Consider the following 21918-nt stretch of genomic DNA (forward strand, 5'->3'; position numbering starts at 1 on the left):
AGATCGAATCTAGAAATGAAATTGAGAGAGAGGAAACTTAGTTTATACCTTGCGCATCTGCTGTTGGGAGTTTCAACTACGCCCAAGTTTGCACATGTCGAAACATTGCATTTATTATATCAATCCTTAGGAGGTATCAACATGCATGGTTATGGAGTAGTTCATTAGAAAGTTTTAAAGAAGGTTATGCATTACCTGCAGGGCACAAAAGATTATATTCTAACTTATAAGTGGTTAGACTATTTTGAAGTTATAGGATATTGGGACTCGGACTCTACTGGCTGCTTAGATAGTAGAAAATCCACTATTGATTATATCTTTCTACTTATAGAAGGTGCAATATCATGGACGAGTGTAAAATAAAGTCTTATCATTACATCCACTATGGAAGCAAAATATGTATTCTATTATGAGACTTCCTCATAAAATATTTGACCGTGAAATTTAATCATAGGACTTAAAGTTGTTCACCCTATTAGTAGATCTGTAGAGATATATTACATATTAGTAGATCTTCCTCATAAAATATTTGCTCTTCATGAACGAATGAAAAAGTCCACAATGTCTTGATCATATTAGTACAGAGCTAATGGTTGCAAATTTACTAAGCGTAGGACTTGCTCTGGAGATTTTCAAGAATTATGTGGCTTGTATAGGACTCATTAGCACTTTCTATGAATAATACCTATTAGATACTTTGTAATAAGTAATCATATTTGGTTTCATAACAAAGTTCATTTCACTTTGTCTAACATATTAATGAATGTTATAGATGTTTATTGTGTGATGATAATAAATACTAAGGAATTGAGATAAAGTTTTTGCCTATTATTAAATGAAAAATTCTATATAAATTACTTGGTTATAAGGTACCATTGATGTTGTGATACATGAAACATTGTGTATTGATTTGATAATGCATTTATCACCATGATTTGCACTGATCATTGCTTAAACAAGTATATAAAAAAGTCTTATAGCTTCTAGAGGACCTAAAGTTTTAAATAGATCGGTTTTCCAAATTTACAAACCTAGAAAGCTTTATTTAAGATTTTTGAAATATTTTTAAATAGTTAAAAAAAAAAGATGAATGTGTTAGGTTAGGCTAAATAGTAGATTGTTGGATCCAATCATTTGGAACCCATCTGAACGGGGGCTATGCTAACACATCACTAGGATTTGTTTTTTTTTCTTTTAATTTACTTTTTGCATTTAAGATAAAGGTTCTAATATGGTGATAGGAAATAGACATGGTTGTTACATTAAGGGATGGATTTCGTTTCTTATCTTATTGTAACAACCCAGGATCTCACCCAAAATGGCTAGCCGGAAGTTATTATTTGGGTTCCTTGATCCTATATAAGTACCCAAGATCTACCCAGCGAATAACCGATGTGGGACTAAACACACGCCCGCACGGGTCCTCACATACTCCCCCCGTTCAAGCCCTGACGTCCTCGTCAGGCTAAGGGTTCAAATCCATTCAAATCTAATCACAAACACCACGATCAGTCCGTGGTCAACCCCAATGGATCCGTGCTGCAGTGTTCCTTAATCCACATAAGTTATGAGCCGGGTCCGCTCTGATACCATTTGTAACGACCCAGGATCTCACCCAAAATGGCTAGCCGAAAGTTACTATTTGGGTTCCTTGATCCTGTATAAATACCCAAGATCTACCCAGCGAATAACCGATGTGGGACTAAACACACGCCCGCACGGGTCCTCACATACTCCCCCCGTTCCATGGACTCACCCAGGACCCAGGACCCAGGACCTCACCCAAAATGGCTAGCCGGAAGGTATTATTTGGGTTCCTTGATCCTGTATAAGTACCCAAGATCTACCCAGCAAATAACCGATGTAGGACTAAACACACGCCCGCATGGATCCTCACATACTCCCTCCGTTCAAGCCCTGACGTCCTCGTCAGGCTAAGGGTTCAAATGTATTCAAATCTAATCACAAACACCATGATCGGCTCATGGTTAGCCCTAATAGATCCGTTCTGCAGTGTCCCCTAGTCCACATAGATTATGGGCCGGGTCCGCTCTGATACCATTTGTAACGACCCAGGATCTCACCCAAAATGGCTAGCCGAAAGTTACTATTTGGGTTCCTTGATCCTGTATAAATACCCAAGATCTACCCAGCGAATAACCGATGTGGGACTAAACACACGCCCGCACGGGTCCTCACATACTCCCCCCGTTCAAGCCCTGACGTCCTCGTCAGGCTAAGGGTTCAAATCCATTCAAATCTAATCACAAACACCATCGGCTCATGGTTAGCCCCAATGGATCCGTGCTGCAGTGTCCCTAGTCCACATAGATTATGGGCCGGGTCCGCTCTGATACCATTTGTAACGACCCAGGATCTCACCCAAAATGGCTAGCCGAAAGTTACTATTTGGGTTCCTTGATCCTGTATAAATACCCAAGATCTATCCAGCGAATAACCGATGTGGGACTAAACACACGCCCGCAAGTTATTATTTGGGTTCCTTGATCCTGTATAAGTACCCAAGATCTACCCAGCGAATAACCGATGTGGGACTAAACACACGCCCGCACGGGTCCTCACACTTATCATAATGGAGTAGGAGATAACACCTATCCTGATACTCTCTAACTGCCTCTATTGAGTGAGGCATGTTATACAAGAATATACTATGGACATAATCCGAAATTCATTCAAGAGTTCTTATGAGGTTCTTCCCATCGGGATTTCTGAAACAAAGGTGCTATTCATGGGAGTGAGAAACATGCTCCATTCCTCTCCTCATATTCCAACAAATTCCTGGCATTACGAAACCATGACTATTATTTCTTATGAGCTAATGTTATCACCCACTACAAGAAAATGGGGTTTTACCCACCCTTTATTGCCGACGCTTTTTACAAGCGTCGGTGATTTTCGGTCCAGCCCCAACATATGCCGACGCTTGATAGAAGCGTCGGCAATAGACGACGCTAATTAGCGTCGTGGTAGCTCAAATTCACAACAAAAAAACAAGCAGCCGTTCCCCTCCTCATTCTGCATCCCGATCTCAAGCTCTGGCTCCTCTCCTCCTTCCTCCTCTCCAGCGATGAACTGCCCACCCTTGTCCTCTCCGGTCTCCGCCGCCTCCTCCGCACCTAAAATCAAACTCCCCCACAACCCACACCAAGAACACCGGCTCCCTCCCCCTACCCTACTCCGGTATCTCTCCACGAATCCCCCACCGAAGGTATGGAAACACCCTTCGTGCTTGCTTTTCTTGCAGGAATCTCTTGTTTCATTCTAACTCCCAAGTTTTCGATCTAGTGATAGGCTTCTCTGGGTTATCGATTCTGTTAGATGATGAATTTGGTTTGATTGATGTGCTTTTTGGCCTTTTTTGGGCCTTTTTTCTTGATCATTTGATGCTTATTTATGCTTGCATTGGTAGATGTGATTCCTACAGTGAAATGAGTGCTCTTTTTTCCGATTTTGGATTCCGATCTGATTTAATTGAAGTAGTTCTTTGAGACATGATCATCTGAGTAAAATCCGTTTCGTTGTTTCCGAAACTGTCTGCACGACAATGCCAAGTGGTGGTAGAGTTTGAAAGTGAATAGGAAGAAAAACGAGAAAGAAAAATCGGGAATTGGTTTTGTGTACGGGTTTCTCTAGCGGGGTTAAACTATGGTGTTCACACTTTCACTTGTAGTGGTCCATGTAGTTAGATTAGGATCGATAATGGAGTTTGAGGTCAAGAATGTCAGGTTGTGATTATAAACGGAAGTCGATGTTGTTTTGGGGGCAAGAGTGTTTCTGGGTTGAGCTTTTGAATTGACTTTCTTTCTTGGGATCATATAAATGGGGAAGGTAATGGACTGAAGATTGGAATTTCTGATATGAATTTGTTTTATCATGTGTGGTGTTTCTTTTTCTTTTGGAATCTAACTGTTGGGAGAGCGAATTGTTTGAATAAGATTGTTGCGGTTGATGCGTCCAAATACAGGGGTTGGAAGAGGGCTTCTGTGACCTACTGCATGGCTTATATTCTTAGCTGTATCACCAAGCATTCTCCAGAGTACAAGGTTTTGATGTTGGGACGTGTATTGGGAGGAATCGCAACATCTTTACTCTTTTCAGCCTTTTGAGTCATGGCTTGTTGCAGAACATTTTAAGGTCATGATGATTGATTTTTTATTTCCTTTCTGTTCTTTTAACTCTGCTGTAGTTTACTCAAGAAAAGATAGATTCGGTCATCTTTGTCAGTTTGAAATCTTAGATATGCACAGCAATGAGACGGGTTTTGTACTCAACTAAAGTTGAATTTTAGTACCAAAATAAGCTGAGAAACTTGAGCAATTGTTTGCTAGTGTAATGTATCCATCAGATTGGTTCTCTCGATTTGTGTATTGGCTATTACTTTTCTGTGTTTTGCAGCTGTGTGCTTAGCTCCTTTGCTTTCTGTGTTTTGCTGTCTTTGTATCGGACATAATGCATAAATAAGGGATAGCTTAGAAGCAGCCATTCAAGAAACATCTAGGTAAGATAGGAGATATATGCAGTTCTTGTCTGCTTGAGAGATCTAGTAGGGAAAATGGTTTTACTAGGAAAGGCAGGCAAAGAAACCTGATGGTGTAATAGCAGAAATAAGATAGAAACACTACTTCAAACTAGCGAATGAAGTCTCCCATGCTAATTCACAACATATAGAAACAGCAGCAAAGACCACTAGAATCCAGGCTATGGCTTCAATTTATGGTTTTTTCAGCATCTGGCATCTATAATCATCACCTACTAATGTTGGGATCCTGGAGAATGATTAATTAAAGCAACTTGCCATCTAACATCAGTGAGGTCACTATTGTGAGGCACACCTTTCAAAATTACCAGTAATTTTTTTTAAAAAAAAGAACTATACAGTACTTAAACAAAATTGTTTAGTATATCAACTATACCTATGATTGCCCCATAATGCATGTTGGCATAAGGCTCCTCCCCTGTAAGAATTTCCCACATGACAATACCGAAGGAGAACACGTCGACCTGCATGGTATTTTGGTATGAGCGAACATTTAACCCTAGAAATCATAATATTCTTTTATTTTGAAAAACAAGTTGATGCAGTTTTAAACCTACAATCCCAAGTCTTCTATACAGAATTTCTGAAGGGTTATACAGAATGGTTTTCTGAAGGGTTATACAGAATGAATGAGACAATATAGTTTCTTAATGGTAAGAAAAACATTACTTCTATGCATTAAATTATTTTGCAATTTTAAATTATATTTCTATACTTTTAATATTTAACTAATATTGATTCTTTTTTGTGCATACTATGTTACAACATACCGCGAGGAAAACGTTTCAGAGATATTGAGTTTCGCAACATGATTCTTATATGAGTTTTGCATCATGCAGCTGTAAGATGTTAGTTGCAAACTCTATATCTCTTTACCATGTCTATATATTGAACGTTAGATTGCAAGTTGTCTGAATCATAGACTGGTTATTAGCCCAAAAATGTTATCTTTCCATGCCCAAACTTGTACAATTCCAAAGGTTTATTTGAATATTTGGAGAGCGTAATATTATTTTTTTGATTACATCGACTGCATTCTTGCCCTAGCTTGAATTTCTTGTGAGGTTTGAGCATAATGTACTGGACTTGTAAAGCCTTTTGTGACATGTAAAAAGGCTAATGGAAGGAAATTGCAAAAACAACTAAGAAATACTAATAAGTTTCAAAAATTGATAATGCGTGTTGCTGACATTTTTTTAAATTTTTTCCATATCTTTTCTGAATCTGAAGATGACAACTTAGATTATTTCACATGACATGTTAAACAAGTTAATAAGCATGAGAAGTTATTATTACATTAAGTTTGTCAGTATATCACATTTACCTGATAGATTAATTGTACACCTTTTTATCTTGAAATTCTTGTTTATATAACCTCCTTTACACATGCACTAACTAGTTCTTTTTGCAGGACTGGACTGGGCTAACCTTCCAAGAAATAATGGAAGAAGTAGAAAAAGTAAAAACCACGGTATGGAACTAAACTACAATGGTTCTTTTTGGTTCTATTTTATGTTTCCTCTGTTTTTGGATTTTGTAGCTATATAGTTTATTTTTTCTCAAGAGGGTCAGTGATAGATGACACTATTCTTAGGGACAAATTCTAATTTCAGTTGAGCTTTAGCTGATGATATTCCGCTTTTCATGGATATGTTCATTTGTATAAATTGTTACTCACAAATTCGTCCATGTGCTGATTGTTTGCTAATCTGGTCCAGCTGCAGCTACCCCACCAGATTGGCAACTCAATTTATGGACCTTATGGACCCCAACTTGTTGTTGCTGGAGGCAAACTACAGCAGATATGGCAAGCGCATATGGCCCAATACAGGCCGCCTCTTGGTATTCCCGCATGGCAGACCATGAGGCTGCAGGACCCATCCCTACTTCCCTGTGCTCAGCCTTCATCCACATTTCCTCAGCCTTCCAGAGAGATGCAGGTTGGATCCTATCAATCTCCTAGTTCACTGCAGCTACAAGAGCTCTTGCCAATTCCCTCATCATCATCCTTGAGAGCAAAGAAGCCACATGGTAGTGGGTTTGGCACTGAAGGTGCACCTCAACTGCAGCTGCTATGTAATGCCCAGCGCATGTAAAGACAATACCATTGGATGGCTCAGACTGGTTCATTGTTTTATTCATTCAAATGGTGGGTGGGGCATCTTTGTGTCTCTCCATCGTCGCCATCTATGTAAATTTCTTGCCAGTGTTTGCTTCACCTGAAATGACATTTCTAAACTTCAGTAAAGGCTTTTTGATGAATCTTGGAGGATCACAAGTTCAAGGGGAAGGTGCAGGTAATGAAGATATTATTCCCAGAGGATGACCATGACATTGCATGGGCCATGCCGTGCGCAGCACTCAGCTGCGGTGGATCGGTAATCTCCCATTACTTGATACATATAGGAAGAAAGTGCTGTACTCGTAACATGTTATTAGATCTAACAAAAGCAAAGCAGCCCGAGTTGTTTTTGGCATTGCTTTTTAGCTTGATTTGCCGACGCTTTAAAGCGTCGGCGAAAACCAAAAAATCTTTGGGCTTTCCCGACGCTTTAAAAGCGTCGGCGAAAACCAAAAAATCTTTGGGCCTTCCCGACGCTTTAAAGCGTCGGGAAAGCTGTTTTTGCCGACGCTTCTATTAGCGTCGGAAAAGTCCTGTTTTTGCCGACGCTTTCTCTTAGCGTCGGCAAAAACCGGACCCACGCCCACCTGCCCGACGTCTGACCCACGCTTTGGGGTGCGTGGGCTGAAAATTCGCCGACGCTTAAAAGCGTCGGTAGAGACCAAAAAAACCGCCGGGAGATATGCTTCCTTTTGTAGTGACCCCTTAAAGTTTGCATAACTTTCTCTAGCACAACTTGTGAGATACGGGGCTGAAGTCGGCAGCCCCAGCCGACTTCAGCCTCGATCCTGATATGGGAGGAACCGGAGAGGATCGCCATCCTCTCCGGCTCCTCCGGGGGACCAAAAGGGGCAAGGACGCCGCGGGTATTCCGCGGCGCCCCCCTAGCCAATCCGCGGCCAATTCACGGCCGCGGATCTCGCCCGACCGCCGCGATTTTCGCGGCGGAGGGCCGTTATGGAGAGGACGATAAAAACCCCACCCTTTCTTCCCTAGGGCACCACCGAATCCCCCTCTTCTCCTCCTTCTCCTCCCTCTTCTTCCTCTGCTCTTGCCTCCCAAGTGGCTGGCGGGCCGCCGGATCCACCACCATCACCACCCGTGCCCTCCCCTGTTTTGGGATCCACTTCCCTTTCGGAAAGCGTCGCCGTCGCCGTCGCCACCGCTTGATCGCCGGATTGAGCAGCCTCGACCGAGATCCCACTGCCTCTGCCACCGCCGGTAAGCCTCCCTCCTCCTTGCTTTCATGGATTTTGTTCTCTCTGTTTCAGCCCCAAGCAACCGAGTCGGTTGCTTCTCCTTCCCATCGGCCACAGGAACAGTCGCCGGCCGCCATGGCGGCCGGCTGGCCGTCGACCGAGAGGTGCCCTCCGGCCACCTAGGCCGGCCACCCAGCCAGCCCTTTCCCCTCTCCCCTCTTCCTTCTCTTGCTATCCAACTCCCCTGTCCATGGGGAGTTTGGGGAAGATGAAGGCCCATCGTGGGCCGAACTGGGCCAACTTGGGCCTGGTTCACTAGGGGCCCAACTTGGGCCCAGTTCAATAGTGTTGGGCCCAGATGGGCCATAATCTTTTGTGGGCCCAATTTGGGCCCAGTTCAGCCTAGTTTGGGCCCTATTTGGGTCGTACCCTTTTGTGGGCCCAATCCAAATCCGAAACCCAGTCCAAATCCGAAACCCGTTTCGAACCCGAACCCGAACCCGAAATCCAATAGTATTATTTTTGATTTTTGCTTAGCTCTGAAATTAACAAAGAAATTAATTAAATGTTAACAGGTGAACCTGATCCGCCTACCTGAAGTAGGAATTAAGCGAGAAGAGGTAAGTGACTTAATACTTCAAGTGTAATTTTCAAATTACTTGATAAATAGATTAAATTCTGATAAATGTTTTGTATTCTGTAAAAATGGGTCAGGTATGTTAAATTTTATTTGAAAATCATGTTATATGCTCTGAAATCCGTGAAATATGACTGCACAGTTTATGAAAACTATTTTTATATATATGCATTCTCAGCATGGCTATGATCTGTTCTGTTCTGTTCTGGCCCCGCCAATGGGGATTATACGTTGGACCTGTCGACTTGCAATCTGTGAGGAACCGGTTTCGACACCGCGTCACCGGTGATTAGAATAGTGGTTTCTGGACACCGTTTCCACCGGTGACTAACAATAGTGGTTTTCGGCACTCTGTGCAACCCATGCCACTGGGTTACGTGGCCGTAGCCTATCATGTTGTGAGATTATGATATCAGAGTTTTATAAAAACAAAAATGATATTATTTGTAATTTGTTTCAAACATTGTCCTGTATTTTTGATCTGATATGCTCTGACCCCACTCTGGGGTATTTTGTTGCTTACTGGGCTAGTGTAGCTCATTATTCTGTTTTCTCCATTTTTCAGATCCAGAGGTTTGATTGCACGGGATTGGGGAGTGCGTTAGAGTTTCCGATGATTCTTCAGTTATTGGCATTTTAGTTAGTTTAGTTTGGATATTTGAATTATGTTGGTATATGTTATTCTGGAATTTTGTAAGACCGCTTTTGAACAATTTAAATAATTATGTTATCTTTGAAAAGCTGTATCTGCTTTGGTATGATCTGCTGCCTTGCGCGCCCGTGCGGCCCGCCGTGCGGGCGTGCGGCGTCTGCCGCGCCTCGGGCTCGGGGCGTGACAGATTTGGTGGTATCAGAGCTTAGGTTTCAGATTCATAGGGATTATGTTTGAAACAGTCATATTTGAGCCTAAGTTTTAAGATCCTTAGGATTCGTTGGAAAGTTGAGAGATGGGGTAGTAACTAGACAAAGGGATAATGTTCATTTGCTTTGATTATTTTTGTATTATTCTGTTTGGATAAATATTTTTAAAATTTATATATTTTCATTGAATCAGAATGCCGCCTCGCTGTGTCCGTAGCTTGAATCGGATGGTTGGGCGCTCTCGGGGAAGAGCCCCCACTAACCAAACGGGCGAGGCATCGCATAACTCAGGGCCCCAGGGTCAATCAACTCCAGAAGCTGCTGCCGGAAATCAAACTCAGGTGCTCGAACTGATCGAGGAGGTCGTCGGGTTAGTACGCCAACAGAGGCAACAACCTCAGCAACCAGTCCAGCAGGATGTTGCTCCTCCTGAGCAAAGAAGGAGTATTGCAGATTCAAGAGAATGGCACCTTCGGCTTTTAAAGGCACTACTAGTCCTCAAGAGGCTGAAACCTGGATAGATGAAATGGAGAAAGCCTTCAGGGCAATGGAGTGCACCGATGAAGAAAAGGTCAGATTTGCCACCTATATGCTTCAGGACCGAGCTCATCATTGGTGGATGTCTGTGGAGCGCACATTGGCACCCGAGCAGGAGGCACTTACCTGGCAAAGATTCCGCACCGCATTCTACTCCAAGTATTTTCCCTCCAGTCGCCTGAGGGGGCTAGAGAGGGAATTTCTCAATCTGAATCAAGGAACTATGACTGTGGATGAGTATCAGGCAGAGTTTGACAGGCTATCTCGGTTTGCTCCCACCCTCGTCATGGATGCAGAGTCCCGGATGAGAAGATTTGAAGAAGGATTGAAGCCTCACTTACGTCGGAGTTTGGCCGCAATACACTCGACAAACTATGATGATCTGGTAGACAGGGCTAAGAATTTGGAAATCGTCTGGAAAGAAACATATGATGCCAAAGATAGGAAACAAAAGAAGAGAAGCAGAGATTATGATGTTCGCAGTGGACAGAATTCTAGCAAGACTGCAAAATCTCATAATCAATCTTGGCAATCAGGGAAGCAAGGATCTTATGGAAAAGCTATTCAGCAAGAGAAGCATAAGTGTGATGCATGTGGTGGTATGCATAAGACTGAACACTGTAGACGATTATCCGGTGCTTGTTTTAGATGCGGCCAGCAGGGTCATAAGGTAGCTGAGTGTCCTCAACAGGACCTTCGATCAGTTCAGAGGCCTCAAACTACAAGAACCCAGCAAGTGCAAACTTATCATGCTCCGGCTCAGTCAGCTCAGCCTTCTTCTCCTAAGCAGCAGAAAGGGGGGAGACCACACACACAGGGTCGTATTTATGCACTGACTCAGCAGGATGCTCAGGCATCCAACACTGTGGTGTCAGGTACATTGCCAGTTGCTTCTGTTTATGCTCATACATTATTTGATTCTGGTGCTACGCATTCTTTTATGTCATCTACATTTGTGCAAAAACATGACCTGCCTTATGTGCAATTAGAGTATGATCTGCATGTTAGCACTCTTGCCGGGAGCAGGATGATTGGTAACCAGGTCTGCAAGACTTGTCCGATTCAGATAGTAGGTAGAGACTTGCCTGCTGATTTGATAGTTATAGATATGCATGACTTTGACATAATCCTCGGTATGGACTGGTTAGCATCACAATTTGCCACCATTAATTGCCATGAGAAACGGGTAAACTTTCAGATCCCCGGAGATACCGAATTCAGCTTCGTAGGGAGTGGTGCTTATACCTCCCCTCGAGTTATCTCCGCTATGCAAATTAAGCGGCTGCTTAGAAAGGGGAGTATGGCGTATATTGCCACAGTGGTTGATACCAGACAATCAGATCAAAGATTGGAAGATATTCGAGTAGTGAATGAATACCCTGATGTCTTTTCGGAAGACCTTCCTGGCTTGCCACCAGATAGAGAAGTTGAATTTGCAATTGATTTAATTTCTAGTACCACACCAATCTCTAAGACCCCCTATAGAATGGCTCCAGCTGAAATGAAGGAATTAAAGGAGCAGTTGCAGGATCTTCTTAATAAGGGTTTCATCAGACCTAGTGTTTCACCTTGGGGAGCTCCAGTCTTATTTGTAAAGAAGAAGGATGGTAGTATGAGATTATGTATTGATTATCGAGAGATAAATAAAGCAACAATAAAGAACAAGTATCCTCTACCAAGAATTGATGACTTATTTGATCAGTTAAAGGGTGCTCAGATATTCTCTAAAATTGATCTTCGTTCTGGGTACCATCAATTAAAGATAAGGGCTGAAGATGTGCCTAAAACTGCTTTTCGTACTCGTTATGGGCACTATGAATTTTTGGTCATGCCTTTTGGACTGACAAATGCCCCTGCAGCTTTCATGGATCTGATGAACAGGGTGTTCAGACCCTTTCTGGACAAATTTGTAGTAGTCTTTATTGATGATATCTTGATCTATTCTGGGAGCCAGGCCGAGCACGAGCAACATTTAAGGTTAGTACTGGAAACCCTAAGACAAGAGCAGTTGTATGGTAAGTTGAAGAAAAGTGAATTCTGGCTAGACAGTGTGATGTTCCTAGGGCATGTAATATCTAAAGAGGGTATCTATGTGGATCCAAAGAAGATCGAGGCAGTGGTCAACTGGAGCAGACCCAATAGTGTTACTGAGATTCGCAGCTTCTTGGGCCTAGCAGGATATTATAGACGATTTGTTGAGGATTTTTCCTCTATTGCTGCATCTTTGACTCGACTAACTCATAAAGGAGTTAAGTTTGAGTGGTCAGATAAATGTGAACAGAGCTTCCAGGAGCTTAAGCAGTGTTTGGTGTCCGCTCCCATCCTTACCCTTCCCTCTAGTGCCGAAGGTTATACCATCTACAGTGATGCCTCAAAGAAAGGATTGGGTTGTGTACTGATGCAGAATGATAAGGTTATTGCATATGCTTCCCGACAATTAAAGTCATATGAGGAGAACTACCCCGTTCATGATCTGGAACTTGCTGCTGTTGTGTTTGCATTAAAAATTTGGAGACATTATTTATATGGTGAATCTTGTAAGGTGTACACTGATCACAAAAGTTTGAAATACCTTTTTACCCAGAAGGAACTAAACATGAGACAGAGAAGATGGTTAGAGTTACTGAAAGATTATGATTTGTCTATTCATTACCATCCGGGAAAAGCTAATGTGGTAGCAGATGCACTGAGCAGAAAATCTACTGGTAGTATTGCTGCCTTACTCACCTCTCAGAGGAAAATTCTGGAAGATCTGAGGAGAGCAGAAATTGAGGTATGTTGGCATGACTCTGATGCACAATTGGCAAACTTACGTGTCCAACCTACCTTGATAGAGAGGATCAGAATTGCTCAAGCAGATGACCCTCAGTTGCAAAAGCTTAGAAGTGATATTGAATCAGGTTCTCAATCAGAATTCAGACTTCATGAGGATGGATCATTGAGATACAGGAACAGAATGTGTATTCCAAATGACTCCGATTTAAAGAATGAAATTATGAAGGAAGCTCATAATACTGGATATACAGTGCATCCTGGGGGTACTAAGATGTATAAGGATTTGAAAGGTACATTTTGGTGGAATAATATAAAGAGAGAAATTGCACAATTTGTGGCTCGGTGTTTGACATGTCAGCAAGTTAAAGCAGAGCATCAAAAACCGGCAGGGTTGTTGCAGCCCCTACCACTTCCTGAATGGAAGTGGGAACACATCACTATGGACTTCGTCTCCGGGTTGCCTCGCACTCTTAAAGGTTATGATGCTATATGGGTGATTGTGGACAGATTGACAAAGTCGGCACACTTTTTGGCATTCAAAGTAGGAATGACCTTGGAAAAGTTTGCAGAGCTCTACATTGAACAAATAGTGAGGTTGCATGGAGTACCCGTATCCATTGTTTCCGATAGGGACTCGCGGTTTGTATCTCACTTTTGGAGTAGTTTGCATAAAGTCTTGGGGACCACTCTGAGCTTCAGCACAGCTTTCCACCCTCAGACTGATGGCCAATCAGAAAGAACCATTCAGACCTTAGAAGATATGCTAAGAGCTTGTGTAATAGATATGAAAGGTTCTTGGGACCGTCACTTGCCTTTAGTTGAGTTTGCATATAATAACAGTTACCAGGCAAGTATTCAAATGGCACCTTATGAGGCTCTATATGGAAGAAAGTGTAGATCACCTATCTGTTGGGATGATGTTGGTGAAAGAAAAATTATGGGCCCCGAGATTGTGCAACAAACAGTAGAGAAGATCCAGCTGATCAGAGAACGCCTCCGGATAGCTCAGAGCAGACAGAAAAGTTATGCAGATAATAGAAGAAGGGAATTGGAATTTCAGGTCGGAGATCATGTGTTTCTGAAAGTGTCTCCTACTAAAGGGGTGATGCGATTTGGAATACGCGGAAAACTCAGTCCACGCTATGTCGGCCCCTTTGAGATTCTGGAAAGAGTAGGAGCTGTGGCTTACAAATTGGCACTTCCACCTTCACTGTCTGGAGCTCACAATGTTTTTCATGTTTCTATGTTACGAAAGTATATTCCAGATATGAGCCATGTGGTAGAAGTGGCCCCTTTGCAGCTTAAAGAAGATTTGATATATCCTGAGCAGCCTGTACGAGTGCTTGATAGAAAAGAGCAAGTGTTGAGCAGGCGCACGATTCCTTATGTTAAGATCCAGTGGAGCAATCACTCAGAACGAGAGGCCACGTGGGAGCTGGAGGACGAGATGAAGAAAAAATATCCCGACCTTTTTGCAAGCTAAGGTATGTTAAATATGGAAGACCTAGAGTTTTTTTTTAAATTTCGAGAACGAAATTTTCTTAAGGGGGAGAGAATGTGAGATACGGGGCTGAAGTCGGCTGGGGATCGCCATCCTCTCCGGCTCCTCCGGGGGACCAAAAGGGGCAAGGACGCCGCGGGTATTCCGCGGCGCCCCCCTAGCCAATCCGCGGCCAATTCACAGCCGCGGATCTCGCCCGACCGCCGCGATTTTCGCGGCGGAGGGCCGTTATGGTGGGGACGATAAAAACCCCACCCTTTCTTCCCTAGGGCACCACCGAATCCCCCTCTTCTCCTCCTCCTCCCTCTTCTTCCTCTGCTCTTGCCTCCCAAGTGGCTGGCGGGCCGCCGGATCCGCCACCATCACCACCCGTGCCCTCCCCTGTTTTGGGATCCACTTCCCTTTCGGAAAGCGTCGCCGTCGCCGTCGCCACCGCTTGATCGCCGGATTGAGCAGCCTCGACCGAGATCCCACTGCCTCTGCCACCGCCGGTAAGCCTCCCTCCTCCTTGCTTTCATGGATTTTGTTCTCCCTGTTTCAGCCCCAAGCAACCGAGTCGGTTGCTTCTCCTTCCCGTCGGCCACAGGAACAGTCGCCGGCCGCCATGGTGGCCGGCTGGCCGTCGACCGAGAGGTGCCCTCCGGCCACCTAGGCCGGCCACCCAGCCAGCCCTTTCCCCTCTCCCCTCTCCCCTCTTCCTTCTCTTGCTATCCAACTCCCCTGTCCATGGGGAGTTTGGGGAAGATGAAGGCCCATCGTGGGCCGAACTGGGCCAACTTGGGCCTGGTTCACTAGGGGCCCAACTTGGGCCCAGTTCAATAGTGTTGGGCCCAGATGGGCCATAATCTTTTGTGGGCCCAATTTGGGCCCAGTTCAACCTAGTTTGGGCCCTATTTGGGTCGTACCCTTTTGTGGGCCCAATCCAAATCTGAAACCCAGTCCAAACCCGAAACCCGTTTCGAACCCGAACCCGAACCCGAAACCCAATAGTATTATTTTTGATTTTTGCTTAGCTCTGAAATTAACAAAGAAATTAATTAAATGTTAACAGGTGAACCTGATCCGCCTACCTGAAGTAGGAATTAAGCGAGAAGAGGTAAGTGACTTAATACTTCAAGTGTAATTTTCAAATTACTTGATAAATAGATTAAATTCTGATAAATGTTTTGTATTCTATAAAAATGGGTCAGGCATGTTAAATTTTATTTGAAAATCATGTTATATGCTCTGAAATCCGTGAAATATGACTGCACAGTTTATGAAAACTATTTTTATATATATGCATTCTCAGCATGGCTATGATCTGTTCTGTTCTGTTCTGGCCCCGCCAATGGAAATTATACGTTGGACCTGTCGACTTGTAATCTGTGAGGAACCGGTTTCGACACCGCGCCACCGGTGATTAGAATAGTGGTTTCTGGACACCGTTTCCACCGGTGACTAACAATAGTGGTTTCCGGCACTCTGTGCAACCCATGCCACTGGGTTACGTGGCCGTAGCCTATCATGTTGTGAGATTATGATATTAGAGTTTTATAAAAACAAAAATGATATTATTTGTGATATGTTTCAAACATTGTCCTGTATTTTTGATCTGATATGCTCTGACCCCACTCTGGGGTATTTTGTTGCTTACTGGGCTAGTGTAGCTCATTATTCTGTTTTCTCCATTTTTCAGATCCAGAGGCTTGATTGCACGGGATTGGGGAGTGTGTTAGAGTTTCCGATGATTCTTCAGTTATTGGCATTTTAGTTAGTTTAGTTTGGATATTTGAATTATGTTGGTATATGTTATTCTGGAATTTTGTAAGACCGCTTTTGAACAATTTAAATAATTATGTTATCTTTGAAAACCTGTATCTGCTTTATTTTGATCTGCTGCCTTGCGCGCCCGTGCGGCCCGCCGTGCGGGCGTGCGGCGTCTGCCGCGCCTCGGGCTCGGGGCATGACACAACTAGCTAGCTTCCAAACTATTTTATTCTAAGGGCATACCATACATCCATTATTAAGGACTCTGCAGCATGAGTCAATAGTGAAGATATCATTTTCATCATACCGGAACATTTAAACTTGAGGGCCTGGGAATGGACAAAAGATCCTGCATCATTTCTAGTTGCCTTGATTCATGAAGAGAGAGTGGACCAAACAATCTAATGTTCCATTTCATATTTCTCTAGTTCTATTATGAAATAATAGAAGTGTTAGTCTTGACTGCCCTGTGATTCAACTATTATTGTAAAGCTCATTACGTATCTTTGGTGATTTTTTATAGTCACAATCCGAAATCTCTAATCATCTTCTTTCCTTTTCTTTTGACAGAGTTCTTTGTGATCTCATGGATGTCTGAGTTTGCTTTCTGTTAGTATTTTCCTGCGTTATAACACTTATATTTTTTATTTTTTCACCTAAGGGCAAAAGTCATTTTTTTCTAGCTTTTGGCTGCCATGGGGGTTAGCATACAAACTGGTACTGTTTATTAGATGGTAAATTTTTTATACTTAACCAAGTATTGTTTATTACAGGTAAATTTTTTATACTTAGCCAAGTATTGTTTATTAGAAGCAATTCAAGGCGTGCTTAACTATTCGAGTTCAATGTAATCAGGAAGATCCCCTTGGCAGATACGTCAATGAGGGGGACAAAAACCACTATGATTTCTTAGGTTGTGGGTGCATCCTGAAGGCCCCAAAGGTATCACCGGACTGCATTTGTTGACCCTTATAATTTTAAAACTTTAATTTTAGAAGATCATGACATGTACATAAAAAAGCTCTAGTGGGATTAAATGTCTAGGAGATTTAAATATGAAGTATTACTGGAATATACATTACCATGAATCTCATTCACCATTAGATATCAACATGACAATTTTGATGTGCCTAGGCTAATAATACATTGAAGCAAATACTGTAGTAATTGGAGAGAACTTCTGCCAACGATTTGGTGCCAACTTCAGTCCATTTATACATTATTTGGGCCATATGAGGCAAACCAACGTTCTTGTAGCACAACAAATGCTAACCTTCACCTTCTTTCTACATTTAACTGACATATTAAAAGCTCAATACACATTGTACACTTAAAGTAAGAGATCAGAAAACAACGTCGAAACTTTATTTTATGTTACATCAATGCTGTACGATCTAAGTTGGAAATTTGGATAAGGTAGCAGATTCTCTGCAACTAAAGTTGTAAGCATGGGTCCCATGCAGATTTTCCCTTGTTGCCAAGTATAGATAATACATCCTAATGAAATTTAGGACTCTTCTAGCAGATTTTTTGCGAGACCTGCATATGTGTGTGAGAGAGAGAAACATAGAGAGAGAGAGAGAGAGAGAGAGAGAGAGAGAGAGAGAGAGAGAGAGAGAGAGAGAGAAATTTTAGATCATATTCACCCACCTTTTATTTGTCAAGAAACATATTTTACACATCTTTAATTGTGTGTTGCATAACAGTGTATCTTGGGAATGTTAACTTCCCAAGTATTTTAAAAAGGAAATGAAAAAAAAAAGTGTTATAGCACTAGCTCTTATTGTCGATCTTCCATTATTTGTAAGGAAACCATCTAAAGGGTGCAGAGATATCATGCGAGTTCTCATGCAAGCAGAAAGAGCCCATTGGCAGACACGTCAACGAGTGGGACAAGGACCACCATGGTTTCCTGGGTTGTGGGTGCAGCCCGAAGGCCCCGAAGGTGTCACCGGACCTCTCAGCACCTCCAGAATGACCCCACCGTCCTCCACACCCCACTCTCCTTCCAAAGGCCTCGCGGATGCTAAAAGTGGATTCAAGCATGAGATCACCAGAACAAGAAACAACAGTTCTCTAGAGCAAAGACCCATCTCTACAAGAACTAGACTCTGAGTTGCTTGTTTGTGGAATTGATATTGCGGATGTTTGATGGTGGAATAGATAGGGACAAAGGAGGAGAAAGGCATGCAGCTCTTTATATAGCTAGAAACTTTTCCATCTTTTACCGGTTGACGAGGTTAACCTTGCGTAGGTTTAAATGGGTTCAAAAGTTTGAAGTCCAAATGGCGACTGGACCCCGTAAACGGCTTAGTGGTAAGGGGCCGGGATTCACGATGGCACTTGGACCATCTAATCTACGTACGCGGTTATGACTTAATGCGTGTAGTTTTTGGTTTCATCGCCGGGACTTCTTAAAGGTCGGAGCAGCGCCGTGACTCCGTGAGTTCGAGAGAGTGGCACCTTCCCGAGGGTTGATGACGGACCGGGCTCCTTCAAAGCGGACCGGTAAAACGTGGACCGAGATGTAGGATTGAACTATTCCAGATTAATTAACCAAGCAGGTCATGGTCACGTCAAAGGTCTGCTTAATTTGACCTATTAAAAATGTGGGAAGAAGGTTGGTAATTGCATTTGCATTTATTTTTCTTTGAACCTTTTTCTGAGTTCTCTAAATAAATAGCTGCGCATTTACTGTTTTTTTTTTCTACTTTATTTCTACCTACTTTGACAAGCACATTCACCTCCGGCCCCATTTAACAAAGCTTTCGGAGGATCTTCTAGCCCTCTAAAAATATATTTGGATGGCATAGTATCGTTTGGTAAAAAATTTAAAAAATAATTTATTTTTGTGAAAAAATGAAAAGATCTATAAAAAAAAAAAGCTCTATTTCATATCTTCTTTCCAAAACTACATTCTAATATATATTAGAAAACTATTTTGATTTTAATGAAATTTTACTTTCATACCAAAATACTCACGGTTAGCAAAAAAACCTAAATACTCATGAGAAAAGCCTTTCATTATATGCACCTCTTTGAAAATAATGCATGAACAAGGGAGAAGGAGAGCATTGTTGAAACCCTAACTCTCGTCCTCTCACAGTTAACTAACATGCGAGCTATGAATAGTCACTTCGGCCTCGGCCACTATTTACTAGAACTTTGTCTGTTAGTCTTATGTAAACAAAAAGAATATTACCTTTTGTGGCTGGGACAACCACCATGACAAAGTTTAGTGGGATTAATATAATTGTGTAATTCTGTATTTGTCATTTTTATGTTCATTTTTTGACAATATACATAATAGGCTTCTTCATACATATATCCCGATATTTGATACTTGACATCCAATTTGCATTTGGCTCCACATTAGCTAGCAAGTCCATCACATATTGCAACTATAACAACTCATACTAAACAAAATCGAACACTTAGAGGAAGTTTCCTTTGAGATGCACCGAGCATATTAGATTTCACATTTTTGCTGAATAGAATAGGTTCGACCATTGTTAGATAATATTTCTACTTTGAATTATACATGTCCCCCCATGATAGGGTCCCATCGATATTGTAAAGATCCTATCCTTCCAACACTTCTAATGCCTCTTCTTGAGTCCTCCTACCAAAATGCCTATTGCTAAGGCTGCAAATGCATTAGGTTGACCCTTAACCAGATCCGACCCGACCTATGTTAAAGAACCCGTGGGATCAGGTCGAGTTCTAAGATTGGACTCATTTCACTTTTCAGGTTAGGCCTGGATTTACTAAATTCAGACCCGATTTGACCTGATCCATTTGATTGTTTGGGGGAGAGACTTTGGATTTTTAATCCTATGAACCGACCCGACCCGACCCGAACTCAAAAAACCCGTTAGGCTCATAAGTAGCAGGGGTAAAAGTCACGACTCTCGACCCATCTTCGTGATCGAGATCCGTTCGTTCTCCCTCCAAAATCGTAAATCTGAAGATTGAAATCCCCCATTCTTCCCCCTAGGCCATCTCTCTCTCTCTCCCATTAAAGCTCTCTCTCCCATCGGCCATTGCGACCGTGAATACTCCTCCTAGAGCATCAGCCATCGGCCATCGGCCGTCCGTGATAGTGATCGTGCCAATTCCTCCCAAACCCTAGCCGCAATCTGGCATCGCGATCGATCTCCACCTTAGGTCCGGCAGCGAATCGATCTCTTCAGCGGTGTCCGGTGACTTCGACGTGCTCATCCCGACTCTCGAGGTATCCCCTCCTTCGAAATCCTAGAACTGTATCTTGCCCTACCTCCCCTCCATCATGATCTATTGGCCATATATATCTATGAATTTCAAGGTTATTTATTGTTGCATGATATCTAGATTAGTTTATTTTGAAATATATGCTAAGTAATACACAAAACATGGATGCTTTTTGATATCTTAGTTAAAAATACAGGAACCAGTTACTTTTGTGCTCTAGGTGTATGTCATTCCTGGATGCCCAGAGACCCCTTGAAGATATATGGAAGTGTGCTATAGTGCACATACATTCTTGTTACATTTCCTGTGCTTTAGGGTTGCTGTTTTCTAATTTTCAATTATTACAAAATATGAAGCTCCCAGTTGAGTCCTGTTGTGTGTCTTCTGTTAGAAGACAGTATGTTGTTGTTTGATCCATCTAATTGTCTGTTTCTATTGAATTACAATATGGAGGATCCCTCCATTAATTTAGTAAATGGCTAAGTTAAATGTGATCTTCTTAGCTGTGTTTGTATCCTTCGCCTTTTGTTATACTTCAGCAGATTTCATTTTGTCCAAAAATTTGACAGATGAGCTGCTGTTATGTGATTTAGGTGTTATTTAGCATTTCAGATTTCTTTTTGGCCCATGCATCTATTCTGAGTTCCAAATGAACTTGTGAGGCACTACAAAAGAAAGGATATCTCCCGGCGGTTTTTTTGGTCTCTACCGATGCTTTTAAACGTCGGCGAATTTCCAGCCCACGCACCCCAAAGCATGGGTCAGACGTCGGGCAGGTGGGCGTGGGTCCGATTTTTGCCGACACTAAGAGAAAGCGTCGGCAAAAATATGGCTTTCCCGACATTAATAAAAGCGTCGCTAAAAGACTGAAAGCCGACCCTTATAAGCGTCGCTAAAAGTCGGTTTTGAACGACGCTTTTTAGCGATGCTTAAAAGCGTCGCTAAAGGACTCAAAGCCGACGCTTATAAGCGTCGGCGTTAGCCACCTGTTTTTTTTAAAAAAAAAAACAGAGTAGCACTAATTGCCTCAGCCTCTGCTGCCGAGGCTTCAACCAAATATTCCACACCTTTGCTCAGTCTCCTGCACCAAAATCAATCCTAAGTCAAATATAACTTGAGGAAAATTATGTTACGTAAGCACATGCAAATATATTATATATGTGAACAATAGCGACTCTAAGTAAATTTAGATAGCATTTGAACTAGTCCTGGCACTGGGTGTGCCGAGACTGGTTCGCATGTAACTTGAGGTTTATGGAATGTGAGAACTTGGGGAAAAAAGATATTTGTGGAAAAAGGCTCTTTCAAGAGAGGAACAGCAGGCATCCAAATCTGGAAACCCTGCTGTTGGCAAAACTGGAGGTGGGCTTGGAGTAGCGGTGGGGACGGCGAAGGGGGATTTCCCGCTACCTCTGGATCTCGGAGGATTTCGGCCCCGGTGCCGGTGTCGTTCTTCTGTTGGGTTGGCGGTGGCGGATCGAAGGTGGAGGCAGGGGAGGCTTCGGTTCGGACCGGAACCTGCTGCTGCAGCGGCGCCGGATTTGGGGAATGAACGGCTGCCATCTGGTGATGAACCGGAGCCGGTGCCGGATTGGAGATCTTGGCTGAGTAAGATCGGGCGTCGAGAGAGGCCGTGTGGAGGGTAGCGTTGTGGTACCAGATGCGGAACTGGATGGACATGGCCTTGGAGGAGGGGATGATGGAGTACCTGCTGCGCTCCTGAACGGTCTCGAAGGCGAGGTGGCCGAC

At 42.8% G+C, this 21918-nt stretch overlaps 2 protein-coding genes across 5 annotated transcripts; both read left to right on the forward strand.

The window, feature by feature from the left end:
- The first annotated feature begins 3012 nt into the window (after nucleotides 1-3012).
- Nucleotides 3013-6820, forward strand: LOC103719381 (uncharacterized). 4 transcript variants are annotated; one of them, XR_016413146.1, is made up of 5 exons: nucleotides 3013-3229; nucleotides 3986-5037; nucleotides 5137-5406; nucleotides 5970-6029; nucleotides 6277-6820. XR_016413146.1 is itself a non-coding variant. In XM_089930684.1 (3 exons), exons 1-3 carry the CDS (start codon nucleotides 3089-3091, stop codon nucleotides 6652-6654), a joined length of 579 nt encoding a protein of 192 aa, XP_089786810.1. In that variant the 5' UTR covers nucleotides 3015-3088; the 3' UTR covers nucleotides 6655-6820. The 4 variants fall into 4 exon arrangements, 1 of the variants encoding a protein (XP_089786810.1); XR_016413148.1 differs by having other exon boundaries at nucleotides 5137-5399; XR_016413147.1 differs by lacking the exon at nucleotides 3986-5037.
- Nucleotides 6821-10134: 3314 nt separating this feature from the next.
- LOC149753463 (uncharacterized) lies at nucleotides 10135-15302 on the forward strand. Its single transcript, XM_089930685.1, has 2 exons — nucleotides 10135-10789; nucleotides 15242-15302. The coding sequence occupies exons 1-2, from the start codon at nucleotides 10138-10140 to the stop codon at nucleotides 15262-15264; spliced, it is 675 nt and encodes a 224-aa protein (XP_089786811.1). The 5' UTR covers nucleotides 10135-10137; the 3' UTR covers nucleotides 15265-15302.
- The last annotated feature ends 6616 nt before the right edge of the window (nucleotides 15303-21918 follow it).

This window comes from Phoenix dactylifera, chromosome 5, assembly GCF_051530095.1.
Source record: "Phoenix dactylifera cultivar Ajwa chromosome 5, Ajwa_hap1_PhDact_Kaust_v1.1, whole genome shotgun sequence".
Lineage (NCBI taxonomy): Eukaryota > Viridiplantae > Streptophyta > Magnoliopsida > Arecales > Arecaceae > Phoenix > Phoenix dactylifera.

Coding starts and splice junctions, on each gene's coding strand:
- LOC103719381 (XM_089930684.1), top strand. CDS start 3,089: ATGAACTGCCCACCCTTGTCCTCTCCGGTCTCCGCCGCCTCCTCCGCA. Junction 3,230..5,969: donor CCACGAATCCCCCACCGAAG/GTATGGAAACAC, acceptor TTCTTTTTGCAG/GACTGGACTGGGCTAACCTT. Junction 6,030..6,276: donor TAGAAAAAGTAAAAACCACG/GTATGGAACTAA, acceptor AATCTGGTCCAG/CTGCAGCTACCCCACCAGAT.
- LOC149753463 (XM_089930685.1), top strand. CDS start 10,138: ATGACTGTGGATGAGTATCAGGCAGAGTTTGACAGGCTATCTCGGTTT. Junction 10,790..15,241: donor ATCCAACACTGTGGTGTCAG/GTACATTGCCAG, acceptor AAATGTTAACAG/GTGAACCTGATCCGCCTACC.